At 41.7% G+C, this 21,867-nt stretch overlaps 1 protein-coding gene across 1 annotated transcript in view; it reads left to right on the top strand.

Moving 5' to 3' along the window:
- Nucleotides 1-6,586: 6,586 nt before the first annotated feature.
- LOC311622303 (T-cell immunoglobulin and mucin domain-containing protein 4-like) overlaps nucleotides 6,587-21,867 on the top strand; it is a 30,025-nt gene continuing 14,744 nt past the window's right edge. Inside the window, exons 1-3 of the mRNA XM_084883273.1 lie at nucleotides 6,587-6,705; nucleotides 11,066-11,404; nucleotides 14,784-15,080. Coding sequence (XP_084739399.1) covers nucleotides 6,648-6,705; nucleotides 11,066-11,404; nucleotides 14,784-15,080 — 694 coding nt within the window. The 5' untranslated portion in view covers nucleotides 6,587-6,647. The remainder of the gene's footprint in view (nucleotides 6,706-11,065; nucleotides 11,405-14,783; nucleotides 15,081-21,867) is intronic.

Below are 21,867 nucleotides of genomic sequence, written 5' to 3' on the forward strand. Positions count from 1 at the left end.
GATGTCTATCTCATGTTATATATAATAGCAAGCTCTAGAGGGATTAAAGACCAAAACTAAAACTAAAAAGTTATTATATATGTAATGATATTATATCTGCCTATATGTCTATGTCTATGTCTATGTCTATGCCTATGCCTATGCCTGTATATATATATATATATATATATATATATATATATATATACACACACACACACACACACACACACACACACACACACACGTAAGCGACTGGCTGACCATCCGATAGCTATGATGTGCAATGACCATCAGGGGGCAGACGCTCAACACAGGAGCTGTCAAACTGCAGTGACTTAACAGATATGGTTCTTGGGTGACACACCTGGAACCAGAGAGGAGGGAGGGAGGGAGCCTGATTCCAGGGTGCATCGCCAGAGAACTGCTCTCTTGCAATCCGGGACCCCTTGGGGGATATTAGAGAGCTGGTTTCAGCCTGATCCCTGCAGGCCAGGCCAAGGGATCCCACCAGGCCTCTAGACCTATGCTAGGTGCTGGTGCTACAAGAAGGTTTTAGTATATTTCCTGTATTCCAGGAGATATGCTGGTTAGAAAGTATATGTGAAAATGGATAATCTTAATATGATGTCCTAATTATAAGATCAGGTGTGTGCTACCAGTACTCAAGTGGGAACTTTGGATTCAGGAAGACTTTTTGGAAAAGATTCAGGCTGAGTGTTGAAGGGTGAAACCAGTTAAAAAAAAAAAAAGTTAAGGACCGTGGGCCGGGGGAACAGAAGGTTAGAAGAGGTTAATGGGGGGAAAGTGGACATATATAATACTTTCAACAATAAAGATTAAAAAAATAAATAAAAAGGTTAAGGAATTCAAACAGAAAATCCCAAACCTAGCTGCACGTTTGAGCCTAAAATACTAATGCCTTGGCCCCACCCAATAAAATCACATTGTCTGGGGTAGAACCTGGCCATGTTTTTTTTTTTTTTTAAATTTCTCTTATGATTTTAAGGTACCAACAGATCTGAGAACCACAGATCTAGATTGACAAAGAAAGAAGAGCAAGGCTACAGGCATATAGAATGGTGGGCCAGGTGGCTAATAAATGTCAGAGCTTCCAGTCCTCACCTCAGAGAATGTTCTTAACCACTTCTCATTGCTGTTTCCACTTGAATGAGGTGGTATGAGGATACATTCCATTATGCTGCAGTTAAACAATTTAGTGGTTTAAAACCATAGAACTTTGCTTTTGTTGCTTCCATCGAGGGTCAATAAGGAAGGGTTCCTGCTTGATGTCATTCTCACTCACTCAGAGACCAGGGATTGTGAAGGTTTCACTATTTGGAGCCAGTTGCTCTTTTAGGAGAAGGGAAAATAATGAATTGCACACCAATTTTTTTAAAATTTATTAAATTTATTGAGGGAACATTGATCAACATGAACATATAGGTTTCAGTGTGGGTTTCTATGTTATAAGATCTGTATATTACACAGGGTACACCAGTTCTTATAGGCTCCCATTTGCTAATGACCCATGATATTTTTGCCCACATGTTCTGACCAAATCAGGTCATGTGGCCATATCTAATATCATGGGTGTGGGACATGCTACTCCAGCATACGTCTGGAAGATAACAGGAATAGTTGTAAAGATAACTGTTTTTAGATGTATTAAATCAAAGTGAACTCAATGGCCAAAGGCAGCCAGTGATATTTATCTGAGTTTCCATAATATAATGTAACCTGGAAATAGTAATTTCACAATGTTTGGGCCAACTATGGTATCCCTAGAGCTGCTGGATGCTGTACTTTTTTCTTCTTGCATCTGATTCACTCACTTTCAATTTCTTAACCCAAATCCTGACCTTCCCAGAAGAATATTCTTGAGTCACTCAGAACATGTATCCGCCCAGGCTTCATTTCTCCTTTTCTATTTGGGGAGCCCCCTTGTAAGGATGATTTCAAAGTCCAGTTGACTCATGCCAGCTTTCTCCTATCTTTGCTGTTTTGGCTTATAAACCAAAACAATATTTTCACAATTCTTAATGATTTCAAAGAACTTACCCTTAAGTAGTCTCATTCAACCCCCAAATCAACTTCCTGGTGCAGGGATTATTCAGTCTTATTTAATAGATAAGGAAAATGAGGTTCAGAGAGGTCAGACAAAAGCTCGCAGAAATTACTTGCATCTCCTACAGCTACTCTGTCTTCTTTCTATTTTGTATCAGTTTCTCCCTTTAAGGAGTCAAAATATTCATTCATTCATTCATTCATTCATTCATTCCACAAGAACTTGTTATCTATTGGAAGTGTGGCGTTGGGTGAGCCACAGGAGGTGTAAACACAGTTCTGGAGAAATGCTCTGATAAAGAAGATGCTGTCTATTGTCCCACTAACAGCCTTTCCATCTCCTAATAGAACTCTTAACATTTTTCCAGGGAACCATCCTATTTCATCCCTTGTTCTCAGAAATACTAGGCCTCTACCCTAGGCTCAAGGAATGGTTCTGATTTGTCTAAACCAAGTCATAGACAACTCATAGGATGGATTTAAGAACTGGCTAGTGAACTCATTCTGGATAATAAGTTATAAGGTTAAGCCTGCTTAGAAAGACTTTCCTTCCCAAATAAAGTTCAAGGAATAATGATATAAAAGCCCTCATGATTCTCACTTCTTCTGCCCAGAGGTGAATTTGATGACCAGAAGCACATTAGCCCTCCTCTGACCATGTTGTGACAAATCAACATGAAGGAACAGCAAGAGAGGAATCTGAGTTCTTGGTGATATTTTGGTGATATTTTGGAATCACTGGGTTCCTATACTGAGACTTCTTGTAAACAAACCCCTTATGTTTAGGCTTCTGTGAATTGGATTTTCTGTTACAGTTGAATGGATTCCTAAGTAATTCAACGGACTATTAGTTATATTTTGAGTTAAGTTTTATTTAACACCTTCCAAGCCCTCTTTCCTAATATGTATAGGCAAAGATATTATTTCCTTTACACGTTTATTATTGGGATTATATGTGAAAATAGCCACAGAGTAGTGAGAGTAGTGAATGTTAATTCCTCTCCATTTTCCTAATAACTAGCTCTGTATAGAGGTAGAATGGATTATTTGGAAGAAAGCATGAAAGCAGAAGCTTGGCCACATATATAAAGCTTTGGATGGATGAATAAATTAGTCATCCTTTACTCACTTTTCTTTTTTTTTTTCTTTAAAAGAATTTTATTGGACACATAGCCCTGTTTTATTTTATTTGCTTCTTCATTTACTTTTTTTATTGCAAAAAAACATTTAAGTTTTAAATTTACTTTTTTAATTTTTAATTTTTATTTATTTATTTATTTTTATTGATTATGGTCTCACATAATTGTCCTTATTCCCCCATTCCCATCCCAAACCCCTCCCTAGATATGCCCTCCCACCCCTCCCCACCCCCGTTGTCCATGGCCACTGGCTAGGCCCATATGTATGCACACAAGTCCTTTGATTGATCTCTTCCCCTTACCCCCATCCTCCCTTACTTTCCCTCTGAGGTTTGAGAGTCTGATCACTGCTTCTCTTTCTCTGAGTCTGTTTATGTTGTTCATTATTTCCTCTAGATGTGTGAGATCATGTGATCCAAGAAATACCCTTGTAAGAACCTAAACTGCAACAAGCCATAATGGTTATGCTGAGAGGCAAATGAATCAGTCTGTAGTGAGTTCCTTTCTGGGCTAACAGTTCTTTTGAGTCCCAATTTCAATACCAGATAGTTCCTTATATGTACATGCCAGCCATGATATTTCAGATCTGGTTGGTGGACTAATGGTGGTAATGCAGGTCCATTTACTTTTAAATACTATAACAAACACCTATAAAAGTGAAATTCTTCCTTTAGTCTACAATGCCTCACTGCTATCACTGTTATTAGAACTACCATGCGCTCTGCCTGAAATTCTTCCCACCCCATTTCCACTGTCACCAATGTCCTTTAGATCTATACTTAAAAAGTGTCCTTGACTCTCTTCTTCCATCTTCAAGACCAGGCAGGGATCTTTCCCCAGCACTCCCATAGTGTTCGTCCTTTTCCTGTCACATCTTATGAAGTGCTGTATTGTCTGTTAACTCACTTTTCTCTCACCAGGAGGCACTAGCCTGTGAGCTCATTTTAGGACAAGAATGGCTGGTCTTATATTGCAGTGTCAGTGCTTAGCACCATGTCACATAGCAGGAAGTCAATATATCGTTCAGGGATTGGAAACTTTTTTTATTAAAACCATACAGTACATGCATGGTAGACACAGACAAAACGGGGTGAGGGCAGGAGTGGGGTGGGTGGGAAGATAATGGGGGGATGAGGACAAATATGTAATCCTTTAACCAATAAAGAAATTAAAAAAAAAAAAACCACAGAAAAAACCCCATACAGTATTTTTTGCATTTACACAACTCTGCCATTGAAGTGTGAAAGCAGCCATAGACAATATGTAAACACCTGCCATGGCTGTGTTGCAATAAAACGTGATTTACAAAAATAGATTTGGTCCATGGGTCATAGTTGTGCTATAACTGATGAAGAAAGGAACAAATAAAAATGAATAAGTAGGGTCACATTTAACCCCATTTACCAGAAAGGAAGCACTGGTTACTGCAAAGGACTCTTTATCAGAAAACCTGAATTCAGTTTTCTTCCTATTATGTTATGTCTTTTATCTCTGGTCTTCTATGGCCTTATCTTTAAAATGGGACTTGGTAATATGCCCTCTGCTTAAAGATTTGGAACTGTCAGGCTCTTAAGGTTAGAATGCCTATTTGTCTTTATTTCTAGAGTCTAGCAGAAACCCCACAGGCCTAGAGCAGAGATTTTCAATCATTTTCATCTCATGGCAAACATAAACTAATTACTAAAATTCCGAGGCATACCAAAAATATATGATTGCTAATCTGACAAAAAAATAGATACAATGTTGATTCACTCACACCAGCTGGCTGTTGTTTTTATTCCATTTGACAATCTAAGGGAAAAGAGGTCAGTGCCCCTGACTAAAGTCAGGTATTATATTTTAAAAAATTCTTGTGGCATATCCATGTGCCATGGCACACCTGTTGAAAATCATTGCCATAGAGCATAATGGGTAGACAAGTACTTGTACAATAGGTAGACAAATAATTGAAAGGTCTGGGTGAAGCTGGTGTTTGATGAAGCAGGTAGTTGGACCAGTTAATAGTTGTAAACTCTTAGAAAGGGAAACATTTTAGTCATCAGCTAATTTGCTACTGCGTAGAAGTCCTTCTAGGTTTAAGAAATCAGAGTATTTAAATTCCAAATGACAGAAAACCCAACACAAGTTGGCTGAAGCCTCATAGAGAGTGTATTGGCACACATTGGTGTGCCTTGTTTCAGGAGCTCAAACCAGGTCAAAGACTCAGGTTTCTCTATTTCTCCACTTGCCTTCTAGTTTCACCTACTGGTGGTGGGATGGCTGACATGCTAACATTGGATTCACCCTTGTTTCCTCACAGTTCAAAGACCATTGGAAAATAGAGAGCGTCCCTGACTCTCAAAAGTCCTAATAGATAAGCCAAGATTATCTACCTTTCGCTTTGGGTCACTTGTCCATCTTTGAGCCAAATGCCATGGCCATAAATGAAATTACATACCATGTTTCCCCGAAAATAAGACATCCTCTGAAAATAAGACCTACTTACAGGTTTCCTTCTGAGTGAAATATAAGGCAGCCCCAAAAAATAAGGCCCCCCAGGCTAAACATGAGAGATTTGGCCCACTGATTCTGAAAGAAATGGAGTCACAAGAAATTCACCAGGAAATTCAGGAATTGGATTGTTATGATGATGTTCCAGAAGATGATGACATGATTGTCATTGAATAAATGAGTAAATTCTTGATACTGTAGGATTCACAGTTTGTCTGGTTTGTGTTGACAACTAGCGTACTACTGTACTGTATACAGGTAATAAATTTCCTTTATTTTCATTTAACAATGAATGTGTACCGTATTCTTCTTCATGGAAAAATAAGACATCCCCTGAAAATAAGACCTAGCGCATCTTTGGATGCAAAAATTAATATAAGACACTGCCTTATTTTCAGGGAAACAGGGTAACTTGAGATGTACTGCCTAATAGTGAGGGAGGCCTGGCTTGACAACAGCAAGCCTCTCCTGTGCAAAAAATGAAGGTGGCAAAGACATGAAATACCTAGAACTGTTGTGATCCCCCTCTCAAGAACACTGTGATTTAATGCAGTCATGCAAATGGAGGATGTTTGTGAATTCCGTGAAGCCTGTCCATGGATTCTAACTTAGAAAGAGAAGAAAACCGAGCTTAGTCTTTCTCCAGTGTGTGACCCTTCTAGATAGAAACATGGTTATTGATAGTTTTATTTCTAAAACAAAAGATTATGTACACGTTCGCCCATGCCATCACCACCCCCACTCCCCCATTAGTGCACACACTCCCTGCAGTGTCCAGGAGAAAAGTGCTCAGTGCATTTCATCATGCATCCCAGATCCAGGAAGGCCATTCAGGATGGGGGAAAGGGAAGGCTTTGAGCCAAAAAAAGAAGAAATGAAAACAAAAAGGTCCCGCCCTGTCAGCATTAACTGGAGTATAAGAAATGAAGTTTGGGCAGACAGACAGACTCCTGGGGTCGGCTGACAGTCACAATGTCCAGAGGGCCTGTCGTCCTCTGGCTGCTGAGGGAGCTGTGGTGGCTTTATCTGAGTAAGTGTCTGACCTGCCATGCGGTGGGGGGCTCTGCACCCTGAGGTGGGGCTCCTTGGCTGGTGGGCTTCAGGGAGCAGAAGCTCACCTCATTCCTGCCCCCATCCCACCCCAGGGTTTTTCTTTGGATGGTCTCTCCTCTTGCTGTTATACAAAGTTTTATCCTGAAACCACTTTGGGAGTTTCAGCGTGGGATCATTTGTGTTCATATCAGAAATGGCAATTGAAGAACAAACACAGAAGTAAGGGGTCAGATGAAACGGGGGAAAGACATGTCCTCTGCAGAGGTTACCAGCGCAGTCAGATGCACGGCAATTTGCTCTGGGAAGGGCTCTTGTTGTAATTCTTTCTTTTTGCTTTATTGTTAGCTTGAGTATACTTTCTAGTTTAATTTGCCAGAAATTAAGTTTAATTAAACTCTAGGCAGGAGTTTCAGGGAGAGGTTTCTTCTGGCACATTGCTCCCAGGTTTTGGATGATGCGGAGGCACACCCTGGGCTGAGACCTGTGCATCCTGGTGGCAGAGGGCAAATGCTCTGTGCTGAGCTGGAGTCCTGTCCGCTCGCTAACTGTTGGCACTGGGAACATGGTTATTGAGCCCTGGCTCTTCCCTGTGTGAAACTGGTGAAGACCAGTTTTCACCATCTGTGATTCTAGAACTAGACAATATGTAGTGTCTCTTGCAGTTTTAAAAGTTTGGTAGTTGTTTGCCTATGAATCTTTCAAGGACAGCAAAGGTGTTTCCTTTACCTCTCCAGCCTGTGGCATGTAGTTCTCTCTGTCTCTCTCTCTTCTGCAAGTTCATGGGTCCTCAGGTCTCCTGCTAAGGTGGGCTTTTCCTGAATGCTCTGGACTGATTCAGGAATTTCTTCTATGAGTTCCTGTCCTCCCTGGAGTTCAGTAAGCGCTGCCCCCCGCCCGTGCCCCCATCAGAGAAAAGGTCATTGAGCTGCTTATCTCCTCAGATATGCTGTGGCAGTTAATGGAATAAAAGCAACCCATGTCTGCTTTTTTTTTTTTTTTTTTTTTTTTTTTTAATCAACGTTTTCAATGGTTTTTATCTTGTTCTGGGAACTTGATTTCTTTATGCTGAAAGTTGCTGGGGTCTAAGTCCACATTGCCAGCTACTGGCTGGTTGCTGAGCTGTTGGTTGAGCTGGGGTGGGTTTCTTTAATCCTGTTTAAAGGAGACAGTAGCTGGTAAACTTTCTCTTTTTTTTTCATTTGGGTCTTTTCTAAAATGACCAAATTGGAAGAGAGTGACTGTTCTGAGTCACCGAGAATCCATCAAAGCTGCGCATGCCCTTCGAAGATGCTGAATCAGAAAGTCCAGTTTGCAGATGGTGGAGCTGAGCCCCGGGTAGGGAAAGGGCTTTTCTTGGGGTCACCAGCTGGGGGCAACACCAGTGGCACCAGAACCCAGTTGTCCCCACACCATCCTGGGTAGCTCCTGAAAAGTGGAATTGATTTGATACAAACAATTCCTCTGCTCCAGGATACTTTTGTAACTGGAAAAAACAGGGTTTTTTGGTCCTATTTCTAAATCTCCCATGTTTGGATACTTTATTAATTCCATGTGGCACTGATATTTCGTCTCATGTGAACCTTAGAAACTCTTTCTGGGGAAAGTCATTATCCCCTTTATTTTACGATGACAATGAGGTTAGGATTACAGTGGCTTTCCTCCAAGATCACAAAGGCACCAACTGGCACAAGAGGTTTACAATGTGTGCCCAATGGGTGTTTTCTGCCACGCCAAAAGGCCTGATTCCCAGCTTCCCTTTTTTTTTTTTTTTTCAAAACCATCCATTTTTAATCAGATGAGTAATACAGAAACACCCTTGGTGAAAAAAATAATGCTACAAGGCCCAAATCCCTTTTGATGACCACCGCCAGGCCCCATCCCTTTCCAGTCATGGAGATGACCAACTCAATGAGTTGGGTGTATATCCCACCAGACACTTTTCTATGCATTTAGCTTCATATATCTATACCCCCACTCCCACATGCCCATACACGATGTGAACTCTTATTTATTTATTTATTTTATAAATGGTTTTTATATTGTGTGTGTTATATTAAAATTTGCCCTTTTCATACTTTCATAAGACCGAGGTATCATGCTAACTGGCATAAGTCTATCTAATTCTAATAATCTTCTACGCATGATTCTATGGAATGAATGCTCCTGTTTTGCCATGCACACATACACATTGTTCACTCCATTCACATGTATGTGAAGGCTGCAGTAAACATTTGGTATTAGGTTTTCTTGTGCATGTGTGTTTTTCTAGGGTAAATAAAACACAGAATTGCTAAGGTTTAGAATGTACATGTGCATGTTGAGTATTAATAGAAACTGCTAAATTGTCCCACATTATGGCTATACCAATTCTTACCCTATTTCAGTGTAGTTGACTCTGGTAGGCTATCTTTTCCTAGATCCCTGTTGGCCAAAAATTGCTACTCTCAGCATTCTAAGTTTTGGCCAAATAGGTGAAATTTACTAGCCACTCATATCGCCTCATCTATGAATTGCCTGTTATGTCCTTTTTTAGTTCTTCTTTTGGGTCTTACGAAGTAGGATGCTTCCTGTGGTGCTGTAGTACTTGGGAAAAGAAACTGATGACTCTCCAGTAGAAATAATTCTAATCAATTTTAAAAGTAATTCTCCCAATGTAAATAAGAGCTAGCCTGTGTTTTAGAAATTGTTTTAGGCACACGTGTTCTGTGTTGCTCACACAGCCGAGGGTGATGATGATACATTTCTTATCTTTCCTCCTGGGTTTACGGTGGGCAGAGTGGACTTCTACAGCATTTATAGTCTGTGAGACATTTTCACTGCAGCAAAGTGAAGAGGCTGTGAGTGCAGGGAGAGCTCTGGCTGGTCTGTGTTTGGAATGACCTTCATCAGGGGAGTCAACTGTGGAAAGCCCGGGCAGCATGTCCTTTGGCTTCCTCTCTGGGTGCCTTTTAGAGTTGATGCTCACCTTCCCCTAGAGAGGGATAAGCGCTTCTAACACCTGGTCAAGGCCTGTGGGCCATGTCTTATACAGCTTAGCCAAGTGGGTCAAGAGTTAGTGAATGGGGTCTCATGGGCCAAGGGGGTTCCTTGAGGAAAACAGGAAAGAGGAAGATGGTGCCTGGGATGCAGTCTGATGGTCTGGAGCTTCAGCCTGCCTCGCTCTCACTTCAGTAGGTTTTCTGTTGTTGTTTAGAACAAGTACTGATGCTCAATTAAACCAGTGGGCTGGCAGCAGTGAGAATGTTTCCCAGATTCTCAGAAAGGGATGTGATCTTCAAAGAGCCTGTCCGGTTGGTCCTCATACACTGGGGGAGTGGCCAATGATATTAGAATGACCTGAAGGGTTTGGTTAGTTCTAACATTTAAAAACCCTCAAATGCCACCTAGCCTCATATTGTCTAACAACAAATAGATGGTCCAGAGCAATTCCTTTGTATTTCCTGTGCTGAAAGGAGAGGGCAATGGTGTATAGTTTGGCATCCCATCTTCCTGCTATAGCCCACTCTGTGTTGGAAGACAGAGGAAAACCCATTTGAGATATTCAAGTCAATGGTACATAATCATTGCTTGTTGGGATACAGTGGGCAGAGTGCTATGTTTAGACCTGTTTATCTGAGTTACCGTATTTTCTGGTGTATAAGACGACTTCCTAATTTTACAGTTTCTATTGATTATGGTCTCATATTTTTTTATGCATGCAAATTATACATGTTCTGTACCTGAAGCTACACTGTGTTCTAGTAAAAAGCCTGCTCAGATTGGCCAGAGCAGAGAGGAGGTCTATTAAAAAAAGAACTGGTGTTGCCTCGGAAGTGGGGGGTAGTCTTATTCAGCGAATATAGGCCTAAACCTATGTTTCAATTGTAAAATTAGGGGGTCGTCTTATACACAGGAAAATACGGTAGGGGAATTGAGTTAAAGGGTCAGGATTTTTCAGTGGAGAGTCTATTGATTTATCTTATGGTACTCAGTATCAGAAGAGCGTGGATAGGAGGAGGAGGAGGAGGAGGAGGGGGAGGAGGAGGAGGAGGAGGAGGAAAGAGAGAAACATCAGCAAAAGGTCCTGCTGTGGAAATGAGTTTAGACACGCAGGTGGGCCAGCTGTCTCCACTTGGGGGATGGAAGGATGTGGAGTTAGGGGCTCAGCTCTGGTGAAGCACACATCAGAATTTAGACTAAAGAAACACATATACTACCATGTGGGGAGGTATCACTACCGGGTGGGGCATAAGTAGGTCTATGTGCTTATCTTCCTGGAAGCATCTGTTTGGAAAACCACTCTCTTGTCTGAGATACTTGAATTCCACACAACCTGGTTTTCTCATCCCTCCTCACAGCACCAGCTGCAGCGCAGACTGTCGTGACAGGATACGTGGGCCAGACAGTGACTTTGCCCTGTCAGTACCCATCATGGACTCCCAGCAACAGCATGTGCTGGGGCAAAGGCTCGTGTCCCAACTCCAAATGCAATGAGGAGCTTATCCACACTGATGGGACCAGGGTATACTCCCGGAAGTCGCATAGATACCAGCTTTGGGGGAGTATCGCAAGAGGCGACGTCTCCTTGAGTATCCGCAGTACCAACGAAGGTGACAGCGCTACGTACTGCTGCCGCATAGAGGTGCCTGGCTGGTTCAATGATGTCAAGAAGAACATTGTCCTGAGGATAACGAGAGGTGAGCACAGGAAGGGCTGTGCCTGTGGAAGAAGAGATTTGGCAGTTAATGGGTGATGGGTTCAGTGGGGGCAGGTAGAGAGGCCTTGCCTCCTTAAGCTGTGAGCGGACCGAGTACATCTCAGGTGTGCTGCTCTGTCTAGAGGGGCCACGGTGTGCAGCAAAGCTCTGGGGTGCCAAGAAAGCAGCAGAAATGAGTGGAGGGTGGTGGGTGGGGAAGGAAACTTCAGCATCAATCTGAAGAAGGCAGCTGCTTTTTGTTCTTTGGGATTATCACCCACTGTTTACAGATGTTTCAATTTTCATGTGAGATAAACTGACTTTTGCATGTTGGCAAAGATTTCAAAATTTAGCTTACTGGGTAAGCTAAATAAAGTGTGCCTGAGGGTTAGCTTCAGCCCATCAGCCAGTAGTTTGCAGCTTCTGGCAGCGGGGAAACGGCATGTGATGTGGGGACGCTCATGGTCATTCTCAGGCATGTTTTTCCTTCTCTTTACTATGCTGCTTTTGGTGAAGTTTGGAGTAAGGTGGAACTCCTAAAGCTTTGAGCTGCAAAGAGGCAAACAATTGATGTGGCGCTCTCACATTGATTTTTTTCCCCTCTCTCTCCTCCTTGCTCCTCCCTCCACTCTCTAAAAATCAATGGGAAAATATCCTCCAGCGAGGATTAACAAAAACAAAGATTTGAGCTGCATGGAGGGCAGTCTGTGGCTAAATGATGCTAACAATAACAACCTTTCCTGCTTGTCTGGAATGGAGCCTTGTAAAGTAAGCCCTGGGTTCAGCTCTCATCATGGATGGGGGAATGTGGCACTCTGTTCCTAACTGAAGGGCATCTTGGAAGGCAGGGTCTGTATATTAATATGCTTAACAAGCTCCTCTGGTGACTCTAATGTACTTTATTTTATTATTTTTAATATTTATTAAATTTATTAGGGTGACACTGGTTAATAAACTGTATCGCTTTCAGGTATACAATTGTATAATGCATCATCTGTATATTGTATTGTGTGTCCACTAACCCAAATCGAGTCTCCTTCCATCACCATTTATCCCTTCTGCACTCTCTTCTACCTCCCTCACCCCCTTTCCCTCTAGTAGTCCCCATACTGTATCAGGTTTTTGTTTTGTTTTGTTTGTTTTTGCTTAACTCTGTCACCTTTTCACTCACTCCCCCAATCTCCTGACAGCTGTCAGTTTGTTTTAGGTATCTATGAGGGTGTTTCTATTATGTTTGTTAGTTTATTCTAATACATTTTAAAATTAGAGAACAACTGATGTGGATGCTTCTAGTTAAAGCTCTTCCTTACACATTAGCATATTTTCTCAAAATAACTATTCTGATTTATTGAACTAAATGATGCCTATCCAAGTCTGCTCTTGTCAAGCCTGGTATAGCCAGCTATTATTTTATAAAATATTTGTTTGACCTCCATACTTTGTGGGGTCATGTCTATATTCTCTTGAAACTAATGATGTCTTTCAGGCCATTAGAGTTCATGGAAATTTGGCATATTTAATAAGGTGGTATCTGTAGAATAATTGTGGCTAATGAACCCAAATTCAGACGTTTATGGGATGAGTGGTGCTGGTCACGAACCAATCTTTAGTATCCAAAAGAAACTGCACCTCACCATACTTTGGACTCAGTTTTTTTTAGATGTTTATTTTATTTTATTATGGGAAGAACACCTAATGTGAGTTAACGATAGGCACAATGTTGTGTAGATCTTCAGAGTTTTTTCATCTTGCTTGACTGAAATTTTATATTTGAGCTCACTTTTGATCAGTCATTCATTTACGCATGGATATTTATGGAACACCTATATGTGCTCAACATCATAATAGGCATTAGATTAGTACCAGAGAACAAAATAAATACCAGATATTCTCTCATGGAGCTTACCAGCTAGTTGGAGAAATATATATATATATATATATATATATATATATATATATATATATATATATATATAGAGAGAGAGAGAGAGAGAGAGAGAGAGAGAGAGAGAGAGAGGGAGAGAGGGGTGTGTGTAATATGCAAATTAGGCCAGGACACCATAACGGTCATGACCAACTCAGGAGGAGGGGCCTGGTGAGGGCCTAGGGCCTGAGAGAACAACACGCAGGAGGGCTGTCCCAGCTGCGCAGCCTGGCACTGGGCTGCTGGGGTTGGAGCAGAGGCAAAAATCTGCAGGGAGGCCAGGTTTGATTCTGATCAAAGGCGTGTACCTAGGTTTCAGGCTCCTCCCTGGCCAGGGCCCAGGTCAGGGCTCATGCAGGAGGTAACCAGTTTGAAGTGTGCCTCTCATACTGATGTTTCTCTCTGTCTTTCCCTCTTTCTTCCATGCTCTCTAAAAATCAATGGGAAGATATCCTCCTGTGAGGATAAAAAAAAATGTCATATCCTATGAAAGAGACATCTTGAAAATGCCTAAAGAAAGTTGTCCTTTTTTTTTGTTGTTGTTTTTTTTTTTTTGTGGTGAAGGGATCACAAAAACATCTTGGCGGCTGCAGTGGCAGGCAGTGGCAGCAGCAGTGAAGTGATGGGGGTGGTACCTGCCCCTGAACAGCCCAGTTACTTCCTGCAGAGGGAGGAAAGACTGTGGCTTAGGCCTGTTACCCATGGGAAGCGGGTCTAAGCCATCAGTAGGACATCCCCTGAGGGCTCCTGGACTGGGAGAAGGGGCAGGCTGGGCTGAGGGACTCCCTTTCATGCATGAATTTTGTGCACCAGGCCTCTAGTTAAATAATAATGATCAAATAAATGTATAATTATGAAATGCATTAAATGCAATGAAGGTAAAATATGAGAGTGCAAAAACATTGTTATTACATAACACAGATGACATCTTTACAGAAGTGTCCATGTAGCTGAGAAAGAAGGTTAAGGAGTTAGCCTCACGAAGAGAGAGACTAGGAAGCAGCAGGTATAAAGTTCTTCCAGCCAAAAGTCCACTAATATGTTCAAAGAACTGAAGAAAGGCCAATGAGCTGGGAAAGAAGGAGAGTGAAGTGGAGACATGAGATTGGAAGGAAAAACAAGGCTAGATCTGATGGAACCTTGCAGCCAAGATTGTGGGCTAGGCTTTTTAGCTTACAGGCAAGGAGGACCCAGTAAAAGGTTTTAAGCCGGGAACTGACATAATTAGATTTGTCATTTTAAAAGATTACTTGAACCAATGTGTGAAAAACAAATCGGAAAGACTGACACTAGTGGCAAAAAAACAACAACAATTTTTATGGACATTACAATGGTCCAGGACAGTAGGTGAAGGCAGTAGAAACAGAGGGAAATGGAAGGGTCTCAGATATATTTGTATTGTTCCCTTTTTCCGCCATCTTCCCTTGCTATCAAAGATATCTTCTGTTGATTACAGCCCCAACAACCACCCGGCGCCCAACCACCCGACGCCCAACCACCACCACCACCACCACCACCACCACTACCACTACCACCACCACCACTGCTATGCCAACAACCACAGCTGTGCTTCCAACGACAGTCATGACTACACCTGACCTTACAACCGGAACACCACTTCAGACAAGAACCACCACTGCCCTCACAACAATGACAACCACGTGCCCATGGACAATGCCAACCTCCCTTCCTACGGCAACCACAGTTCTTCTGACCACTGAGCCTTCCACCGAAGGATCCACCCTCACTACAGGTACCTGGCACAATTGATCATTCTTTCCATTCTGCTGATCAGATGTATATGGAATGGGTTTCTTCTACTGAATGAGCAGTGCAGAGATTGTGTGTGTGTGTGTGTGTGTGTGTGTGTAAGGAATGGTGGTATGTGTTAGTTTTCCAGGACTATCATAACAAATACCTCAAACTGATGGCTTAAACAATAGAGGTTTATTTTTTTATATTCTGAAAGCTAGAAGTCTGAGATCAAGGTGTCAGCAGGATTGATTTTTTTCTGAGGCCTCTATCCTTAGCTTATAGATAGATATTCACCTTCTCACTATGTCATCTCATGGTCTTTTCCCTGTGTGTGTCAATATTCTAATCTCTTCTTTTTAAAAAATATTTTTAAAAATTTATTTCAGAGAAAGGAAGGGAAAGGCAAAGAGATAGAAACATCAATGACGAGAGAGTATCATTGATCGGCTGTTTCTTGCATGCCCCACACTGGGGATGGAGCCCACAACCTGGGCATGTGACCTGACTGAGAATAAAACCATGACCTACTGGTTCTTGGGTCAATGCTCAACCACTGACCCACACGGGCTGGACCTAATCTCCTCTTTTTATAGGATACCAGTCATATAAGATTATTTTTTTTTTCAATGACAGAACTCAGTTTAGGAGACAGAGGGACACCTCAAATAGAAAGACAAGCATTTCCCTAAGTTCATCTTATCTTTTAAAACCTTGGGTTCTCCAGTCAACACTCAAGGCAACACCCATGTCACTGGGAAATGAGTGACTCAGCAATTTTTTTCTCAGCAAAGGGGTAAGGGACTGTGCTCCTATGAGTGGTTTTGTCTTTGGCCGTGGGAACAATCTGTCTCCTGCCTGCTTGTCTTGGGACTGAGCTATTTTGATTCCACTGTGGTCGCATCCTACATCCTCCTGCAAGTGGGGATGAAAGTGAAACTTGCTAGAAGCATCAGTGCTGGCTTCTTCCCTGTTCTGCCTCATTTCTGAATCGCTTCCTCAGCCACCACTGACGTGAAGCTAGGAATGCTCCTGGGAGAATCACCCATTTATTCAAAATGCTAATAACTTATAAAAGATTATGCAAATATTACAGCAATGCGTTTTGTGAGGGATACAAAAAAAGGGTAGAAATAAACCACAGTCTGAGGTATTTGTTATGATAGTCCTGGAAAACTAACACATACCACCATTCCCTACACACACACACACACACACACACACACACACACACATACACACACACAACCTCTCTTTGACTCCCTCTCTTTAATCCCAGCCCCTCCTGAAGGTGATAATTCTAGATCTTTCTCTTTTCTGTTACCTATATGTAGAGATATATAATTATAGTTTGCTTTGTGTGTGGATTTTTAAAATGCTACTATACTGTGTGCAGTCTTCTGCATTTTATTTTATTCACCTCACATTATATATATTAGATCACTTTCTTCCTCTGTCCACGTAGAGCTGCATCATTATGCTAAATTGCTGTATAGTATTTCATTCTATAGAAAGTTCTAGTATCCGTTGCCCTGTGAGGGCATTTTGGTTGTTCCAATGTTTCATCATTGTGAACAGTCTGCAGTGAACAGCCTTGGGTGTGTGTCCCCTTAAGCATTTCTGCAAGTGGTTCTCTAGTTATGGAAGTGACCAAGAAGGAGAAATGCTAGACTGCAAGAAATGTGCACTTGTGAGTTTAATAGTTCTTACAAAATTGTCCTCTGGAAAGGCTGTGCCGATTTGTTTTCTTGCCCAAGGAATATCTGCTTTCCCGTATCCTCCCTACCTCTGAGAAGAAAAAGTCATCTCGTTCTTTTGTTGTTCTGATTAACAGTGTTTGAGTGTCTTTCTATATGTTTACTAGCCAGAAAACAGCCTTCCCTTTAATTCTGAAGGAGGCAGCATGGTGCACTCATTGAGGATCAGAAGATAGGAGTGGAGGGGACAGATAAGAGTGAGTGAAGTGTTACAGGTTTTGAAGGAAGACTATAAATTAGGATGAAATGCAAGGGTGATATCCTGTGGGAAAGCTCTGACCTGCACTTACTCATGCCAGGGGAAGACAGAAAACCTGGACTTGATGTTGCTCATTCGAGGGAAATTAGGTCTCAGAGAGTCAAACCTTCTTTGTCCATGGGACCGGCTTAGGGTGGGAGCTGTTTTCTATCAGAAGAGAAGGTAGCAACCAGAAAAGTGACGAAGGGTGGGCAAGGAGTTGCAGTTTTCAAAATGTCATCTTTTGCTTCATTTAAATCTTGGACTATTTTACACTGACTTGGGAACAAGAGGCCATCTGGTACTTTACCTTTTCTGTAACATTCCTGTTAATTTCTATTTGCTCCTCCTTGTTACACTCCCAGAGAGAGAGAGAGAGAATACTTGCTCCGACCTGCAGGGGCTGCGCTGCTGAAGAGGAGCTTGTTATGAGAACATCTGTCAGTCTCTGCTCATAGAGCAAACCAGGGCTTATTGAGCATATACCATGTGCTGGCCACGCTCTTCTTATGAGCCACTCCATCCAATCCCTCTTTAACAGGTGCTCATGTTCCCTATTTCACAAGGCCACAAAGCTCTCAGGTACCAGATCCAGGAAGTCTAACTCTGATTCCATGCTATTAGCTATTATTATTATTATTTTTTTTTTACCTTGTTTTCCAGTCTGAAATTAAAGGTCAGATTCTTCATTTACCATTCTCTCTTCTCACTAGTTTTGGTAACAAAACACTTATAATAATTATTACCTTAGGACTAAGGACTTAGCTATGAGTTAGAGACTATACTAAGGGTTTTTAACATGCATTTTATCACTCAAATCTCACAATGATCTTCTAGTCAGGTACAGCTATTACCCTGGTTTTACACAGTAAGGAAAAACACACATGCAGAGGGTCAGAGAGTTTCTTAGAGAAGCTTACACCTACACACATCTTTCTTTCTTTTAACACTACTCATAATCTCATTTAATTTTTCACAAAAGCCCATGAGAGAGATACCTCATTACCTCCATTGAAGAATTGATGGTTATATAAATTGGCTGGGAAATGACAGACCTAGATTTGGCCCACGTCTGCTGTGACTCCACTCTGACCCATGCTCTCTGCTTCCACTGATGTCCGCTTGGAAGCTTTTAGAGAGTAAGACTACTTCTTCATTTACATGAAAGGGCCTTCAACCCATTTCACAGGGCCTGCATGTCTCTGGGGCTTTTTCTTTCCCTGGAAAAATAGCCCCAATTCCCTCTTCATTTCTTCATGTACTTTTTTATATGATAAGGCTTCTTTTATGATTGAGGGCTGGAGTAACCTCTTAATGAGGATCTTGGCAAAATTAGCATTACCCACAAAGGCAATTTCTCACCTCCATTCTATGGCCACCTAGAATGAAATTCAGAGATGTGGGGTAGTTTGTCCTAGATCACACAGTTAGAAACATGAACAGCAATAACACCAACAGTAAAAGCCCTCGTAAGCTCTTTCTGCAGCTAAAGGGAGTCTGTTAGGGGGATATAAATTCTTACTCCTCCAGGTATATGGGAATTTAAGTCATTCCTTCTAGCCTGAGGATTCATAAAAGGGTTCTAAATTGCTCCCTAAATACCCAGTCTCTGTGCTGTAGGGACTCTGAAACCAGGGTGAGTAGAGACACATGACTAGGTCACTTCCTAAGTAAGACCAGGTGGCCTGTGATTAAGTCCTCTGTTGATTATGTCTCAGACTCACTTTTACTGCCTCAGTAACATCCCAGATCCTTTCTTTCTGGTCCTTTCCTTTCACAAACTCCTGGGCAGCATTGGGTAGGGGTCAAAAGCACTCTATTGGGGAGTGGGAAAGGCTCATGGTTACATCCCAGCTCTGCTGTTTCCTGTTGGTCCTCCCCACCCTTATAGAATATCAGGTGAGTGACTTGTTCTTCCTTTTCTAAATCTCAGTGCCTTCAAAATATAAAATTGAACTAATAGTAGTACTTATTTTGCAGGGCTCTTAAGTAAGGAAATAGATGAGAAAAAAATACCTAATCCATAATTCCTCACTAGTAAATGACAGGCACTGTGATGGATTCCTTTGTCTTTTCCTGCCCATTTCTGCTGCTATTCCCACTCACACACCCTCATTGTTAGGCCCGAACAGTAAGGTAACAAGAGGCCACTTCCAAAAGCTCCCAGCTGACTCGCTGTTCCTTATAAGTACAAAGTTTTCTGTGTGTTTCTAAAACTGCTGATTACACGAGGGAAATAGCTAATGAGTGACAAAATTATAAATCTGGGAAAGTTACAAAAGCTTTAAAATTGTATGGTGATACTTCTCTACTCAGTATTAGAATAATATGAGATTCTGATAGCTTTTCACTGACTCCTTTTTAGATGACTCTTCAGAGCTCTCAATTATTGGTTGTATTCCTGTGGGTGGATATCCTTAATCATCTGCTGCCTCTCACTTGTCCTGTCCTTCTCACATTGCTCAACCTATGGAGGCCTAGAAATCAAGTTCTGACTAAAAAAGAGCTGTGGTCAAGCTTGCCATGCAAAGATACTTGCAAGTATTTATCTTCTACTTTGGTGCCCTTCTCTACGTTTAAGGTATTTGGTCCATAGGCATCATCTGAAGGAGCCCCACCAAATGGGACAAATCTTCCTTCTCTATAGCTGCCTACAATGGAGCTCAGAGAGGTGGAGTGACTTCTCTAAGATCACACAGCTATAAAGAGGAAGAGGGGGGATTCACACCTACCTTTCATGAGTTTTAAACTGTGGCCATAACCTCGTGGGAACTGAAGGGTTGTTGTCTATGGGAAACTGGGATTCTGAGGCCCCCAAAAGTCCAGAAAGATGAGAGAGGCCTTGTGGTTGAGTTAGGACTTGAGCTGAGACCAGAGGACAGTTCTCATCTCATGTACAGTCGGCCTTTGTTCCAGGCCTGATAGCCACTGTCTCTCAACAGAGCTTTCCTGAGGGCATATTTTCATATGTGACCCTAAAGCATCAGGATTCACTCATTCTCAGCCCCTAGGTGGGTCATTGTACCCACAACCAGCATGAAGTAAAAACTATAGAACAATTTCAAATTTAATGCACACACATACGCATGAGGACTGCACTGTCAAGCCCGTAAAATTGAAAGAACGAACACTGCTCTGGTCAGAATAACTTTTTTCTTTCTGGAGATTTTTACAGTACTTTTTTTGTGGGGGGGGAGGGTGCAGTGTTAGGATGGTGAGGAAGTTGGAGAAGGATGCTTTCAGGAACATTTGTCCTATCACTGTATCTGTTTATTTTACAAAGCCAGCCTATCTATCATGGTCCAGAGCAAGCTGGCCTTTGAATAGAATCTCACCGGAAAAGGTGATTGCAAATGGGATTTCATATCTTTATCTTGGCATTTAGTTTGTATTTGTGGATATTTGGTTAAGGCCTTTCAAATCTGTCATTCATTAAATGTGGCTTATTTAGTTATTTCTCTCTTCTTCAAAAGGCCATACTTTAGTGGTATAGGTAGGCTTGTAAGTAACAATTAATCATCTAGTGTTCTTTGTTTTGCATAGAAGTATGAAAAGGTATCCTTGGGCCCGAAGGAGGAAGAGATAGAGTCTATCTTAGAAAGGAGGATCAGTATGATCTCACTCAATGACGCTTGAATTGGTTCTTCAAGGCCAAGAACATCGCATTGAAGAAGAAAGGGTGAGTTAGAACAACATGAACAGACAGGGGAACTTGATAGAAGTATGAAATCTTTGGAGATTGTTTAATAGTCAAGTTAAATGTCATGGAGACAGGGGGCTAGGAATCGTCTAGGTTCTTAAAGGACTTGATTGATGAGCTGAAGAATTTATTTATTCTTTAAATATATTTTTATTTATTTCAGGGAGGAAGGGAGAGGGAGAGAAAGATAGACACATCAGTGATAAGAAAGGATCACTGATCAGCTGCCTCCTGCATACCCCACTCTAGGGTTCAAGCCTGCAACCTGGGCATGTGCCCTGACCAGGAATCAAACTGTGACCTCCTGGTTCATAGGTCGATGCTCAACCATTGAGCCATGCCTCTGGACTAGGCTGAAGAATTTAGATTTGATTCCACGGTTATAAAGAACCATTCATGTTTTGTTTTGTTTTTGAGTAGGGAATAACATTTTCAGTTTTGTTGTAGGAAAAATTGCTCTGGCAAGAGTGTAGAAGATGTATCAGAGAGGAGCAAGCCTGGAGGCAGAGTGGTTGCCCAGGAGACTCCTGCAATAACTCAAGCTGTAGGTGAGCATCTAGACTAGAATGATGGCAGCAATAACAACAGAGGGGACAGAGTCAAAGCCATTTAGGAGTTAGCTCTGAAAGGATATGGTAACTGAAGTAAGAGTGGAAGATGACTATCTGGTCCTTGGAGACCAGATTGATGTGATGGGTTAACTGGTGAAGGAACTCTGGGAAGGATAGCTTTTGTTTGGGATGTCTAACTGGCAGCTGGAAAGGTGGGGTTTGGGCTCACTTAGGGATACCTGGGTGTGATGAGTATCTTTGATCAAATAGTAATTACTATGATGATTCACACAATAAATGCTAAATAGGGACTTGCCACTGTGCCAATATATTCAAACATATTATCTCATAAGGGAAAGTTCAGGCCTATAGATATAATTTTGGGAGTCATTGATAATAAATGACACTAATGGAGTGATGTTTATATGCCAGGGCTGGGCTCAGTGCTTTTAAAGCATTGTCTCATTATGACACATTGTTGGGATCTGGGGAAAACTCTATTATTACATCCATTACACAATAGAAGAGACTGAGGTTTGGAG

Source organism: Pipistrellus hanaki, assembly GCF_964339955.1.
Source record: "Pipistrellus hanaki genome assembly, chromosome: 5".
NCBI classification, from domain to species: domain Eukaryota; kingdom Metazoa; phylum Chordata; class Mammalia; order Chiroptera; family Vespertilionidae; genus Pipistrellus; species Pipistrellus hanaki.